The sequence below is a fragment of the Trichoplusia ni genome, chromosome 13 (assembly GCF_003590095.1).
Source record: "Trichoplusia ni isolate ovarian cell line Hi5 chromosome 13, tn1, whole genome shotgun sequence".
Taxonomy (NCBI): Eukaryota; Metazoa; Arthropoda; class Insecta; order Lepidoptera; family Noctuidae; genus Trichoplusia; species Trichoplusia ni.
The window spans coordinates 4277296-4291630 of NC_039490.1; the positions used below are offsets into that span (position 1 = coordinate 4277296).

General features: G+C 33.9%; 2 protein-coding genes across 2 annotated transcripts; one reads left to right on the plus strand and one right to left on the minus strand.

Moving 5' to 3' along the window:
• Positions 1-276: 276 nt before the first annotated feature.
• Positions 277-10575, plus strand: LOC113500121 (guanylate cyclase soluble subunit beta-1). Its single transcript, XM_026880796.1, has 15 exons — positions 277-456; positions 1614-1636; positions 1722-1795; positions 2910-3010; positions 3342-3460; positions 4187-4342; positions 4556-4709; positions 4933-5087; positions 5483-5614; positions 5715-5797; positions 5967-6137; positions 6440-6677; positions 7015-7152; positions 7394-7551; positions 10296-10575. The coding sequence occupies exons 2-15, from the start codon at positions 1634-1636 to the stop codon at positions 10414-10416; spliced, it is 1803 nt and encodes a 600-aa protein (XP_026736597.1). The 5' UTR covers positions 277-456; positions 1614-1633; the 3' UTR covers positions 10417-10575.
• LOC113500122 lies at positions 7687-9534 on the minus strand. The gene is made up of 3 exons (XM_026880797.1): positions 9241-9534; positions 8541-8774; positions 7687-8360 (listed from the first exon to the last, which is right to left on the minus strand). Exons 1-3 carry the CDS (start codon positions 9368-9370, stop codon positions 7699-7701), a joined length of 1026 nt encoding a protein of 341 aa, XP_026736598.1. The 5' UTR covers positions 9371-9534; the 3' UTR covers positions 7687-7698.
• Positions 10576-14335: the final 3760 nt, after the last annotated feature.

Here is a 14335-nt window from a genome sequence, read left to right on the forward strand (position 1 = left end):
AATTATATTTCCACTCATGTAATCAATCACAATAATAGAACCTCGTTAGAACACCTCTACCGCCATCTATTAACGAATAGCTTAAGCAATTAGTTGTGGAAAATGCTCTCAGATGTCGCTACTGAGCACATATTACTTTTTTTATTTTAACCAAGTAAATTACACTTTATGTGAATAAAACTTTGCTTTAGTTAATGAAAAAAATATTTTTAATATAAACTCATCCTTTTAGGTGAGATTTAGACACTTTTTTGTTTATTTTTGTGTGAGTTTGTCGTTGAACCAATCGTAGCAGTACGTCAGTTAGCGCCGGACTCGCGGCGCGAACAGTTATGCGGGAGGTTGCTGCGTCGTTTTAAAACAAAAACAAACACTACGTATAAATTTATATGGCTTCAAAACGACCGAGTTTCAAAACCTTGTGAATTTGTTTATGTGAGTTTGAGAACGGAAGAGGTGAGTGAAAAAAATCGAGCGGATTTTAAATATTATTCAATTTTGTTTGGAGAGCGAAGTTGTTTAGTAATTGTCTTTTTATACTTCTTTTTATCTTTTATAATGATTTACAAATACCTTGAAGCATTGTTTTAAGTAGGAATATTCCTAATCCTGATTTATTATTTTTACGTTTGTATTTTAGTTTAGAATTAATATGTCGCATTAGTATATCTAACTCCCTTTTAATAATTTTATTGTATAACTAATCTAAGCATATTTGACACTTAGATAATTTTAGATTTTTAAAAATAACAATTACTAGTAATTCGTTATTTGAATTAAAATATGTTTATTTTGCTTTCACTTAGAACCGCTTAACAGCGCTGTCTGGTGGGGAGTGGCGTAAACCGTAAACAATGAATTAAAAAATAATGTGCTCACCACAGTGCTGCCATCTTGATGCTAATAGTTGACAACAAATCGCTGAAGTAAATAACAGGGTTTTTAAAACGCATTTTCAGTCCCGCTTTTACAGTTTTGAGAAGTCTCAGGATATGGAATTACGGCTTCAGACTTTTTTCTTAATCTGTCAGAAGATTCTTAGAATAATTAAGAAAGGTTGAACGAAGTAAAACATTACTGTATATTTATTTTATCGTTTGGTTAAATACAAAACAAGATGGCTCCAAAAAACATTATCGAACCGCAGGCATTAAGGCACGATATTTTAATTTATCATAGTTGACAGGACATTAATCTTAATTTGGATGTTCTCATAAATATGAGAACATTCGTTAGTATGTAATACATTTTGATAAATACCTGGTGGTATAAAAATTATAAAATTATACTAAGGCATAATTAACTGAACTAGTTTTTAAATTTCCATCTGTAGTTTTATGTTTTGGTTACAAGCTTCGGTTTCCGATTGATATAAGTTTTGACTCATGCTTATTGCGAACAATGCAATGCTATAACTAGATGAAGGTAATCTAATGCTGGCGTTTGGTGATATAAGTAGTAGATTCAAAATAAAGCGACACAACCCCCATCGAGTTTGGGCTTGTTTGATTCTGATTGACGAGTACTCACTTAGATCCGAAAGCAAACTAAAAACCTTAATTAAAACTAAATAAAAAAATGTTTAAATATAATTCTTCTTGTTTTTGTTTCAGATCCCGATTAAGACTTCAAGATGGTGAGTTGTAGACACAGAAAAAAAAACAAATTTAAATACCTTTTTACGTCAGTGCTATTCCTTAAATTAATATCTCCTTTTCCAGTACGGTTTCGTGAACTATGCCCTTGAGTTGCTTGTAACGAAAACTTTTAACGAAGAAACATGGGAGACAATCAAGTAAGTTGTTTTAATAACTACTAAGAGCTTGTATTTGTTAGATTATTTATTTGTAGACCTACCTCCACATCTTGAAGTAACATTATTCTGGTGTGACCGTTTAACGCTGTCCCGATTCTACAACTGCAATGATGTTACGCAAACAATTTATGGTAGGAACTCTGAAAATAAATTATCTGATTATAGAAATATTAACTGTTAGATAGATTCACAAACAACATTAAAATTTAAGTGGGTGACGTAATTTCATGACAATTTGTCTCTACATTCCGTTTAACACTGACAAAAATTTAACAATCTCTTGAAACTTGTCTGCACAAATTGCTGAGTGGTATCGTTCACCACGCCAAACCCAAACTCTGTGTCGTGGGTTGGATCCTTGCATGGGCAACGATTTGTGTGATCGACGAATGCTTGTCGACACAAGGATTAAATTTACTTAAGGCAGCGGTCATTTAAAAATATCATAACATTTACCTAACATTAATGGTAAACTATACAGAGTTCATTACTACCGACAAAACTTGGCACTTATGAAAAGAGTTACAAAACATCACTGTCTCTCTCGCACATAACATGCATGTCTACCGTCGCTGCGTAAGTCTTCAATCTTTTTTCCGACCTGACAAGTTACGTTCCGGTACTGAACAGTTATCGTGCATTTTCCATTTTAAGCATTCGAATAGGTACCTACTTACTCGTATTTGGCCCTTAGTAATATAACATGTAAACCTTTACTTACAAGATCTTAGCTTAATAATAAGTATATGAATCATTAATGTTCTTCCGGTAACAAAGTAATTGATGAGTATATTCCAGTGAAGTATATTATTCTTTTTCTTTCCGGAATAAAACACTAATGACTTCAGCCCACGCCGAGACTACGGCTTAGAGATACTTATCTCTGGTGGACTATCACATACGATGAACATCCCGGACAACTTCGACTACCCTGAGAATGAGTCACGAAATATCTCGCGCATGTTCTTCACGATTAATAACTAAATAGTGATTATATAACAATAAAAACAACTGATGCGATTCAAAATTTTCCTGATAATCAGTCGATTTTCTAAAATTAACACTCTTTTATAATGAAGCACTACTGTTACAGGAAGAAAGCCGACGTGGCGATGGAAGGCAGCTTCCTCGTCCGACAGATCTACGAGGACGAGATCACGTACCATCTGATAACCGCAGCTGTGGAAGTCTTGCGTAAGTATCATCTCGGAATAAAGGCTGAACGTAGCTAAGTGTAGTTTTAGCTCTTTAAGGCCCAAAGAGTTATAAAGAAATTGGATGCTGTGCCTACTGTGACTTTTTTTTCAACTATAAACAAACAAATAATTTTTCCATTTTAAGGGTTCCGGATCCAAAGGATAAAACTGTCCGTCTGTCACGAATTAATAAACTTTTATTAAGCTATTGATACGAAGTAAACTTTTAGGTCATAAAAAGACAATCAACACCAACACCACTCATAAAGCAAAGTGGATTAAGTCTCTAGAAAGCTGCCAAATTTTAATTCTTAAAATTATTTTTGCAGAGATACCCGCAGACGCCATTTTGGAGTTATTTGGCAAGACCTTCTTCGAGTTTTGCCAGGATTCGGGATACGATAAGATTTTGCAAGTTCTTGGGGCTACACCACGAGATTTCTTGCAGGTATTTTGAAAAACCAATTTAATACGAAGTAAGAGATATCATCATAGACCTAAATTGGGAAATAACTCGTCTTCAAATAACTCTGAAAGGTTTATTAATACAAACAATCGATAATCCAGCTTTATTAAAACTCGTAAAAGCGCCATCTAGTAGCTAATATTGACACTGGCTTGCATAAAGAAACCTTGAGTACAGATAATTTTTATTTTAAGGTAGATAAGGTTCAATGCATAAAATACAATCTAAATGGACTACGAATTATTTTATTTTGTCAACAACGGACAGTGTGTGTAATAAATCGATATACGTTTTCGAATACGACCACTGTGGCGCTACTGTATTTTTCGCCTTACTGTCTTTCAATGATAACCTGTTTGTTGGCTTCAATAATTATCAAGGACACAATTTGACTAGGTAAGTTTAAATAACATCAAATGTTCAAAATCGGTTTCACTCTCACACTCAATCAAGTTCAATATTAAGAACTTTGATCTAATTAAAGGTACAATTTTGGTTTCTTTTAGATGTAATTTTGGTTTTATTGGAGTTCCCTTCTAATTTGCGTGTTGGAATTATTTTAAGGGTGCCTTAAGCCAAGTCAGTGGACACCAGATTATACATGAGTTATTCGAAGAGATTAAGTTACTAATACGACTACTATTGTTCCTATGAAGATTTTTCAAGTTTTTCAATTTTATGCTTTAAACGTATTTGTATATGTTTCAGAATCTGGATGGCCTCCATGATCATCTAGGTACTCTGTACCCTGGTATGCGATCGCCGTCTTTCCGATGCACTGAAAGACCAGAAGACGGTGCTTTGGTGCTCCACTATTACTCCGACAGACCGGGCTTGGAGCATATTGTTATAGGCATCGTCAAGGTGGGTTAAATTTTCGAGGACGGACACTAAATCAGTCATTCAGAAAAAATCCCAAATTCAATTAAATTTTATTTTCATCGATATTTTTCTACTTTTCGAATGCGATTAAAATTGTCTTTAATTTCTATATTTGTTTTTAAAACTGAGAATATAAAATATCGAAGCAAGCAAGGCCTCCTGCAAGTTTGTCATATCGTTTTATTTCCCTTACAGACTGTCGCAAGCAAACTCCATGACACAGAAGTCAAGGTGGAGATTCTGAAGACTAAGGAGGAATGTGATCACGTTCAGTTTTTGATCACTGAAACATCAACATCTGGACGAGTGTCTGCTCCAGAAATGGCAGAAATTGAAACTCTGTCTTTGGGTAAATAACATATTTGAACGTTTACTATCGAAATATTAATTATTATTCTGATATTATTTACTCTAGAAAACTTCCGTTTAGTGTTTAGCTTTAGTTTGGACTGATCCTCTGCAGTTTTATCGGTCTAAATAAATCCATAATGTAACTCAAATTTTATAAATTTTCTTTAACCTTCCAAATAAATAATTTATTAAATTATTTCATTTGTTACTGCTTTTTACAGAGCCTAAAGTAAGTCCAGCAACATTCTGCCGCGTCTTCCCCTTCCACTTGATGTTCGATCGCGAGCTGAACATCGTGCAAGCAGGACGCACTGTCTCCCGTCTCATGCCGAGGGTCACGAGACCTGGATGCAAAATCACTGATGTTTTGGATACGGTAAGGCTTTAACAGATCTCACTGGATATTAAGTTTGTTAAAATTATTTAGTTTTAAAAGCGCTAATTTCGCCAACAAAATGTTTTACAATTTGGCGAGTTTTTTATTTTTTTATATAATTTGTATTTTTTACATTAATAAATATTATTATAAATAAATTAAATAATAGTCACATCATCATCTCAATATTATCTGCCCGTTAAAATGATAGAAAGAATAAAATCAGTGCAAATACATATGCTTGACAATAATGAATCTTTTTTGAGACATTAACATAGAGTACCTGCATGTTTATCATCTGAAACACTGGAATATAACTTAGGAGATATTAACTCTCTTAAATATTTTGTTACCTTTTTCTTGTAACATACAATTACTCATGTATTATGTTCCAGGTTCGGCCGCATTTGGAGATGACATTTGCTAATGTCCTGGCTCATATTAACACGGTTTATGTGTTAAAGACTAAGCCTGAAGAGATGATTGTAACTGACCCTCATGAGGACATCGCCTCTCTACGATTGAAGGTACATCAAATATTTTAATATTAATGGATTTTACTGTAACAGCTTCAAATTTGTTTAAGAAAATTTTGGTCGAATGTTGAATGTCTATTTCTTATTCAAGGGTCAAATGCTTTACATTCCGGAGACAGACGTGGTGGTATTCCAGTGCTATCCCAGTGTGACCAACTTGGATGATTTGACACGGTAAGATATTCACCTATATAATATAAACAGAGATGCTACAAACATCATAAGACTTAAAAAAGCGATTGATAATAACAGTATGCGAAATACAAAAGATTATATTTGAAGTTAATAACTACCTTCAAATATGAATCATTGGATATTAAATCAAAGGTTAATTAATTTTCAGTCGTGGCCTCTGCATTTCTGACATCCCTCTTCACGATGCTACCCGTGACCTGGTACTGATGTCCGAGCAATTCGAAGCCGACTACAAGTTGACACAAAACCTGGAAGTTCTCACGGATAAATTGCAGCAAACTTTCAGAGAGCTGGACTCTGAGAAACAAAAGACCGACAGGTAATGAACTCTCAAACAAGACTTTAGCGTACTTCACAACTTTCACACAACGCCATCTAGTCCCATACTAAGTAAAGCTTGTATTATGGGTACGCAAAATTCTAAGTCATCTGACTTTTTAAGAAGATCAGTCATGACCCTATTGATTAAACTGTAACTACTGTACAAGATTGTTAAAGTTAATTTTTTAAAATTAAACGATTAATTAAAGTTAAACGATACATCTATGATAGAAATCAATATTAATTCCCATTCAAACAAGATTCTTTTCAGCTACTAACTCAAATCTATCCATTTCCCAGGCTCCTGTACTCCGTACTACCAATCAGCGTAGCAACCGAACTTCGTCACCAGCGACCAGTACCAGCTCGACGTTATGACACCGTCACCCTTCTCTTCAGTGGTATTGTGGGCTTTGCTAACTATTGCGCAAGACACACTGACCACAAAGGTGCCATGAAGATTGTCAGGATGCTGAACGACTTGTACACGGCTTTCGATGTGCTGACCGATCCTAAGAGGAATCCTAATGTTTACAAGGTGAAATAATAGTAATTATCTAAATAAAGCCTGCGCTCAAACGTCTCCTATTTAGGATTTGGGCAGTAGACGCAACTTTTTTCTGAGCGCTAACGCTGACAAATCGTTCAAATGAAAAAAAAACTGACAAATCAAAATCAGAAAACTTGTCGATAAGAAATATCATCCCCATACATTTGTTCTATATTCTTATGCGACTTACCTTTGTATAGGCACTTTTACTTCTACTACAGTTTCAGTTAAAAGTATCTCATAATTACGAGCTTTAAAAAACGCTGTGGACTTACGACATGTGGAAATCTGCAGCATGCCTAATTTTTTTTTTTTGTATTTTCAGGTTGAGACTGTCGGTGACAAATACATGGCGGTGTCAGGTCTCCCTGAATACGAAGTGGGCCACGCCAAGCACATTTCTCTCCTCGCTCTTGAGATGATGGATCTTTCCCAAACTGTGACTGTGGATGGAGAACCAGTTGTACGTATATTTGGTTTCTATCTGTGTACTATCGCGCGTTCTGATCTATATTGGAAGATTTAACCCATCAATATCATTTTTAAAGGCTGGTATTATTCTTATTTTCTATCGCCCCCTATAATTATCCAAAGTTCATAATATTTTTACAATCTGGCACCCGAAACCCGCAATATTTATCATTGATCAAATAAAAAACTTTTTGATTTAGTTCATGAATTGTGTATTCTATATCTTTACCCAGGGTATAACTATCGGCATTCACACTGGTGAGGTCGTAACGGGTGTGATTGGTCACCGCATGCCGCGGTACTGTCTCTTTGGCAACACTGTCAACCTCACCAGCCGCTGTGAGACCACTGGCGTTCCTGGCACTATTAATGTCAGCGAGGACACTTACGGGTAAAATATCATTTAAATTTTATCTTTTCAGTATCCAAGACTTGTCACTTGAGCTGTTACAATTTACTTATCAGTTATTTTAGAATTTCGACCACAAAGTTTCATATTCCAAAAGGTAAAAATAAAACAACAATATAAAATTTATATTTAATCTTCACACAAATCTAAATAGCGCTTCAAAGACGACGGAACTGGCAATTTCTGTATACCCAATGGTAACTCAAAATTCTCCCAAAGTATTTGTCGCACAGCACATCTAGATAAATGTTTTAACTCGACTGGTTTCAATCCACATCTCGAACTTGGGACCAAATGATCTTCTAAAATATCTCCGTACTTCTCCAACATCAGTCTCCTTTGATAATTGTAATCGTCTGGCAATTCCAAATGCTTTAATACACTTTTATCAACAGTCAAACATATGCTTGGAACTGCTCTCATAGCCAATTTGAGACAAGTTACTAATTCGTAAGGATATTTTCTATTGTACTCATTCAGTCTATCCAAAATTGATTCGATCGGGTTTGTGGAAACCCTATCCGATGTTATTCTTGCTCCAAATCTGAGTAGTATCATCAGCATTTCAGCTGCTCCCATTTGTATGACAACCCTGACCGGGGATGCATGTCCACAGCTTTCTAACGGCACGTCTATAAAACGGAATGTTCTACCATTTTCTTTATACTCAAGATTGGCATTGGTCGCATGGTCTAGAAAGAAAACCAATGCGTGAACGTTTTCTTCTTTATCCATGAAGTCTGATTTCCAACCAGCTAAGAAATACGGTGCCGATGTACCGAATATTGCTCCTGTAGACGTAAAAACGAAATATTAGATTACATTTGATGCTGTTTCCTTTACCTTTATAGTGTTTTCAGTTCTGTCACCTCATAAGACAAATTATTTTTTGTAACGAGACAGTGATCTTGCTAACCGCATCACTTCCCTTATGAATAGGTCTGACAAAGCATTGTATAAGATGATCTCACCTAAAAATATCCTCTCAAAAGTTCCCTCACAAGCGTATAGTTCGTCCAGTAAGGCTGCCACAACTCCATTGTCTTGTAGACTCCAATCAAATGCTAACTTCATAGCGATGTATAGGAGGTTGTGGTACTTTCCCATGAGGCACACATCCCCATTGCTGGTCTTGCATTTGTTGTGGTACCTCAACGCAGATATCACAAAGTTCTTGCATGATGTGTTGTCTGAATGGTTTTGACCTGAAAATTTATTTTGAATTGTACATATATTTACGTTTTCGAGTAAAATTACTCTTGAACCAAGTATTTCTAGTCATTTTAATGAACAATGATTTTCGTTAAGATGATGATAATTTTCTATTGACCCTTGGGTCATATTTGCAGATATTATGTAATGCTATTTTTTTTTATAATCTCTTGACTTGTAAACAAATTTCTAATGCCCATAAAATTTTATTTGATTTCATTGTTACATTAAAGTAGGTAAGCTGTAAAAGAGAAATGGTGAAAGCTTTTATTGATGGGTAATAAACGAAGCATGATCGCAAACAATCGCTTTAATCAACGAATGTTTGAGTTAAACAATATACATCACTTTAACATGTTTAAAACTTAACGACCGAAATTTTGGCTCATTTACTTCATTATTTACTCCTATTTTGATCACCTACGTCAATTAATCTTTTATCAATATTGCAAAACACACCTCTGGCACACCCGGCTATGACAGTACTGAAGTATTCGACCAATTCCCGCCTTTTCATTCTCTCGTTCAAACAGTCGCGTCCCATGTTACTGAATACCTCTTCAAAATAACACTCCATGAACGTATCCATATTAATAAATATTTTTGGAACAAGTCGAAAATATAATACAAATACTAAATAATTTTACTCTATAAACATCATTTTGACTTTAAACTTTTTCTTAATTTACAACAGATTCAATATATAATTTTGGTAATGTAAAAACACCTCATTTGTAAATTACACTGATTGGGTATTTTGTTACAACGAGCACTAATCCCAAATGAAATAATGATAATCTCAGTACTTTTTGAAACACAACTTCACTTTAAGTTAGAATTATAGTTTTCAAAGAGTTTAACAGACTAGTAGACGGAACAACAGCTGACGAAGCAATAGTTTTAAAATCTTTTTCCACCCTACAATTTAACGTGGAAAACTTTCAAGTGCTGCATAATCTCCTTTACCTTTAGCTTGCGAAGCCATACTTACCTATCTATATTGATACGTATGACGACAGGTAGCAGGATAGAAGTATAATGTAAGTCGCTATTGATTGATTAGACGATCCTAAATGACCAGATGAAAATTGTCTTTGACTCATGACAAAACTTATAGATTCGATGACGGAGAGATTGGCTACAATAAGGAAAAATATCAAAGAAGAATAAAAAGGGGACGTAAAATCATGTACTTGATTGTTGTTGCGATTTTTTTAAGAAACTATAATCTGTCTGAATGACTTACTGAAATAACGGTAATGGCGTGATAGGGCAAATAAAAACGTACTTCGTAAAGGGTTCAGGTTTTTTCCCCCTGTCGCGTGTGTTTATATTTATTTAAAAACAGCTAATAATTTAATAAGCAATCAAAAGTTATCCTAACCAACAAATTTCAAAAACCGTTTAAAAAATGATTTCAAAATTTGTCTCCATTCCCTTTCTTATTAACCCTCCTTGTATACTGCAGCAAATGATATTGTAAGAGATCTTCAAATATGATTCTTCAATTTCAGGTACCTCATGCGAGAAGACAATTACGACGAACGCTTCGAGCTAACCTACCGTGGACACGTGTCCATGAAGGGCAAGGCCGAGCCAATGCAAACTTGGTTCCTTACCAAAAAGGCTATTTAAAAGTTCACCCTTATTACGATAATTCGAAAGTAAAATGCATTTTTTCCATAGACCAGTAGATTTTCCCTATCGATCACACTTTTCATATTATTTAAAAAAAACGATACTAATAACCAGTGTTGGTCAAGGGTCGCTTAAATGTATACAATATTAGTCTCATGATTAAAGAAAAATAAATGTCCTATCCATCCATTTAAGCGATCTAATAAAGATTATGTTTGTTCAAATCACCTCTCTATTTAATCGGCTAAAAAGCTAAGTCCGTCAGAAACATTCAAAAAATTGTGTGATGCACAGTTTTCATTTTATCAATTAAATAAACATGCGAAGAAAAGTCGCATGAAAGTTCGACGTATGACAGTGGGACCTAGTGACGTCACTTGCCAGTAAAATGTCCTGATAAGTGACGTCACACGAAATTTAAACTTACTGTATCATTTTAATCGTGTGTTTATTTTTTAATACATCTATATCACGGACTTTTTTATTCCGATTTGTGAAAATAATAACATGCATTTGCGTTTAGTAGCACCACTAAAGTAAGGCCTAAAAATGTTCTTGATATTTGTCGAATAGTACTTAATAGATAATATTATAAGAAATGTAATGGATATTGTATTATGTAATTGTTTAGAGAGTGTCATGTCTTCCTTTCAATGTTTCCTAACTTTTGTTTTTTTTTCTCTTCTTCAAAAACCGTCGTTTGATGTTTACTCTTAACTTTGTGTTACCAAATTCTTTGGAGCATTTCTATTTAAATGTATTTTTAGAAACACCATACCCCTCATATTCTTTTTCTTGTCAGCAATTTACATTATTTTGTCTCGGTGAAGATCATACAATATTAAATTTCATTGTGTTCCTTGACACATTTAATTACTTATAAAATCAACATATTTTTCAAAGTCTATAACATAATATTTATCATTCCAAAAGGTTCTAAGATTTCCCACCTTATGCCTGAAGACAAAAGGTCTAAAATTCTATATTTTGATAATAGTGTCTATCTCTCTATTTACTAATGTTGCTTTATGTTTTGTTAGTATTTCAAATGTTTATTAAAATCTAGTCAATCTGTATTTAGTTAAAGCTTTAATGTTATTAAATGTTTTAGAAGTTAATTCTATTTAATGATTAACGGTGTTGTAATATGTAATATTATTTTCACTATTGTGATAAATATCCATGTCAAATTTAATGTGTAGATTAATAAAGAGATTATAAAACGGCATCGTCTTTATTTGTTTATGGCAAGATAAAATGATAAACTTTTTCATTTTTCAATTCAAAAAAATATAATATTACATCAGCTTATAATTTCCCACGGCTGGGCATAGGCCTAAACTCTATCCATATCTATTTTGAGCATTTCACCATGCTTACTGTGGGTTGATTTGATTACAGATAAGAAGAGATAAAATAGGACGACTACACTTTACAACTATCTGTCGAATATCAAAAGAATTTTCGGTTTTGAAGAATCTTAAGTATTCTTAAGTAAAATGGCTTGACAGATGAAGTCGCTGAGCACAACTCGTAAGTTACGAAGTATGGGGCAACAACAAATGCAATACCTAACAAAACAATTGAAGGAAGTGAACACAAATCTCAAAATTATTAAACGAATCTATGACAGTCGAGCATTGGGTGTTCCATAACACAAGTGGTTCACAGTTAAGTTAACGGTCGCAGTGTTATAGATTGAGTTACGTATTTTTCAGCACGCAACTATCATGTTTGAGTTGACTGACCCGTTGTTTTGAGAAAACGAACACATGAAATGGATATTTTGTAAACGATGCATTACAAAATGGAGGAAGACAAGAATCGGGTTTTGAAATCAAAAGACGATTTCAAAATAAATATCCATTGATATGAAGTAGATCCCAAAACGAACTGTGATCATGATTTTTTTTTTAATCCATCAAATTGACCAATAACGTATACCTACTTAGAATATTCCTTTACAAAGATCAAGTCCCAGTAACTGTAATTCTGGGCTTACAATAAACATAATTTATCAATATGTAACTATTAAAAATATACCTTACAACTAAAGCATAAAGATGTAAATCTCAAAAGACGTACAATATTAAGTAAAAATTAAGGAATCAGGTGTGAAAATTTTGGCAGATAATATCAAGAGATTTTTTGGCCAGCATACTTCTGGGAAGTCCAAAACAGTTTTTGCAAGCTACATAATCTGTTCGACTGATATTAGCGAATGCCTAAAAATAATCATTGATGTGGAATGTTGTTTGGTGACCTCCACCATCCGCTCGTTCGTACTTGACGACGAACGAAACGAGTTTTTGTAATCTTCGAGCTTTTAGGGATCCTTTTTAAGTCCTGTTTCTCGCAAAGAGATTTTAAAACATCATTGCCTTTAACGATATCCTGGTCGGACTTATTTTTTATTTGGATTCGTACCTTAACCTTCATTCAAATTCTTCTCGTTCAAAATCAAAAGTTTTAATTTCAAGTAGGCCGTTTACCAGGCATTTTCAAAACGTTAGAATGATGGCCTTAGTTGCGCGATTCCAAAGTGTCATTCTTATGAAGAAGAACCGGCAAAAAACTCCATATAAGTCAAAGCACCACAAAGTCAAAACAAGTAGATTGCTCTGACTATTTCAACATGCCAACATAGTTCAACGATTTTGGAAAGTATGCCGATATCCAAAATTTTATTAAAATGATTGGCATCTGGCGAAAAGAAATCAAAATTGGTCAACATTTTTCACAAATTGACTTTGTTGTGCTTTGATTTAACAAGCCAATATCATACACATCAAGCATGTACAAAACTCCTAAAACTTGACTGTTACATCCGTCACAGCAAAACACAACTCTTAGCTAAAATGTGGTTTCCTTTCGCAAAAAGCTCTATTTTAAGATCTTATTGAACAGGCAGAAGATTGTCAATATCTTGAAATCTATACCCCACAAAAACCGATGGTATTTTTGGACAACTAGTTCCCAAAACATATCTTCTGCAAACAAATTCAACTCTCTCTTCACAATGTGAGAGATTTTAATATATTTACATGTAGTCACAACTAACCTCTTCTCGCGACCTCAAAACACATCGATTTGTTTTTCTGTTCTGCTTTGGCGGTTCAGAAAACTGGCTGGTAACTGGTCTTAAACTGGTACCTGTTTGGCCCTTTTCTTGGATTCAATTTAAGAAATAAAAGTTTGCTTAAGTTTTATTTGTTTCTTATTATTTCTGATATGCCTTTTGTGGTCTTGTACTTGCGTACCTACTTCGGTGATCAATAAATTCAAGTTATTCTGTTTGGGTACTTCAACCAGGATTATCCAAAAATGTTGCAAAATTGGACACAAAAATTCTTCGAACATAAACTTATGAATCAGATTTTAAGCCATCTAAATTGAAATTGGAAAATGGTTGTGTACACAGAAGCAACTGATCAAGATTAACCTTATAATTATAATTCTGGTGACTAATATACATACATGTAGTTATTACGAACGATATTTGGACAAAAATTCTCATTTAAGGCAGTAATGGCACAAAACAGAATGCGAATATCAGTGTAAACACACTTTTAAAATCCCATCTTGGTCAAGTAAAACATAATTACATATTATCTCAAGATACCTCATCCTTATTCTGTTCGCAATAAGGGTCAAAATTAAATAATCTTCTTTATTCATTAGATATGTCTTTTATGTTACTCAAATATTTTTACCATTTTCGTAAATGACTTTGAACGAATAGCATGCAAGTATGTACTGAAAATGGTAACATACCTTAGTAGTAAATACTATTTATGTAACTAAGATCGTTGCAAGGCCTAGGCATATGAGTATATAGACTAAACTTATGGGTCTATACGCCCTTTGTAGGTTTATTTTTTAGAGATTAAAATGCAGAATAGTCCAGATTAGACTG

Coding starts and splice junctions, on each gene's coding strand:
- LOC113500122 (XM_026880797.1), bottom strand. CDS start 9,370: ATGGATACGTTCATGGAGTGTTATTTTGAAGAGGTATTCAGTAACATG. Junction 8,775..9,240: donor CATAGCCGGGTGTGCCAGAG/GTGTGTTTTGCA, acceptor ATAAATTTTCAG/GTCAAAACCATTCAGACAAC. Junction 8,361..8,540: donor TTTTGAGAGGATATTTTTAG/GTGAGATCATCT, acceptor TTACGTCTACAG/GAGCAATATTCGGTACATCG.
- LOC113500121 (XM_026880796.1), top strand. Junction 3,011..3,341: donor CGCAGCTGTGGAAGTCTTGC/GTAAGTATCATC, acceptor TTATTTTTGCAG/AGATACCCGCAGACGCCATT. Junction 6,678..7,014: donor GGAATCCTAATGTTTACAAG/GTGAAATAATAG, acceptor TTGTATTTTCAG/GTTGAGACTGTCGGTGACAA.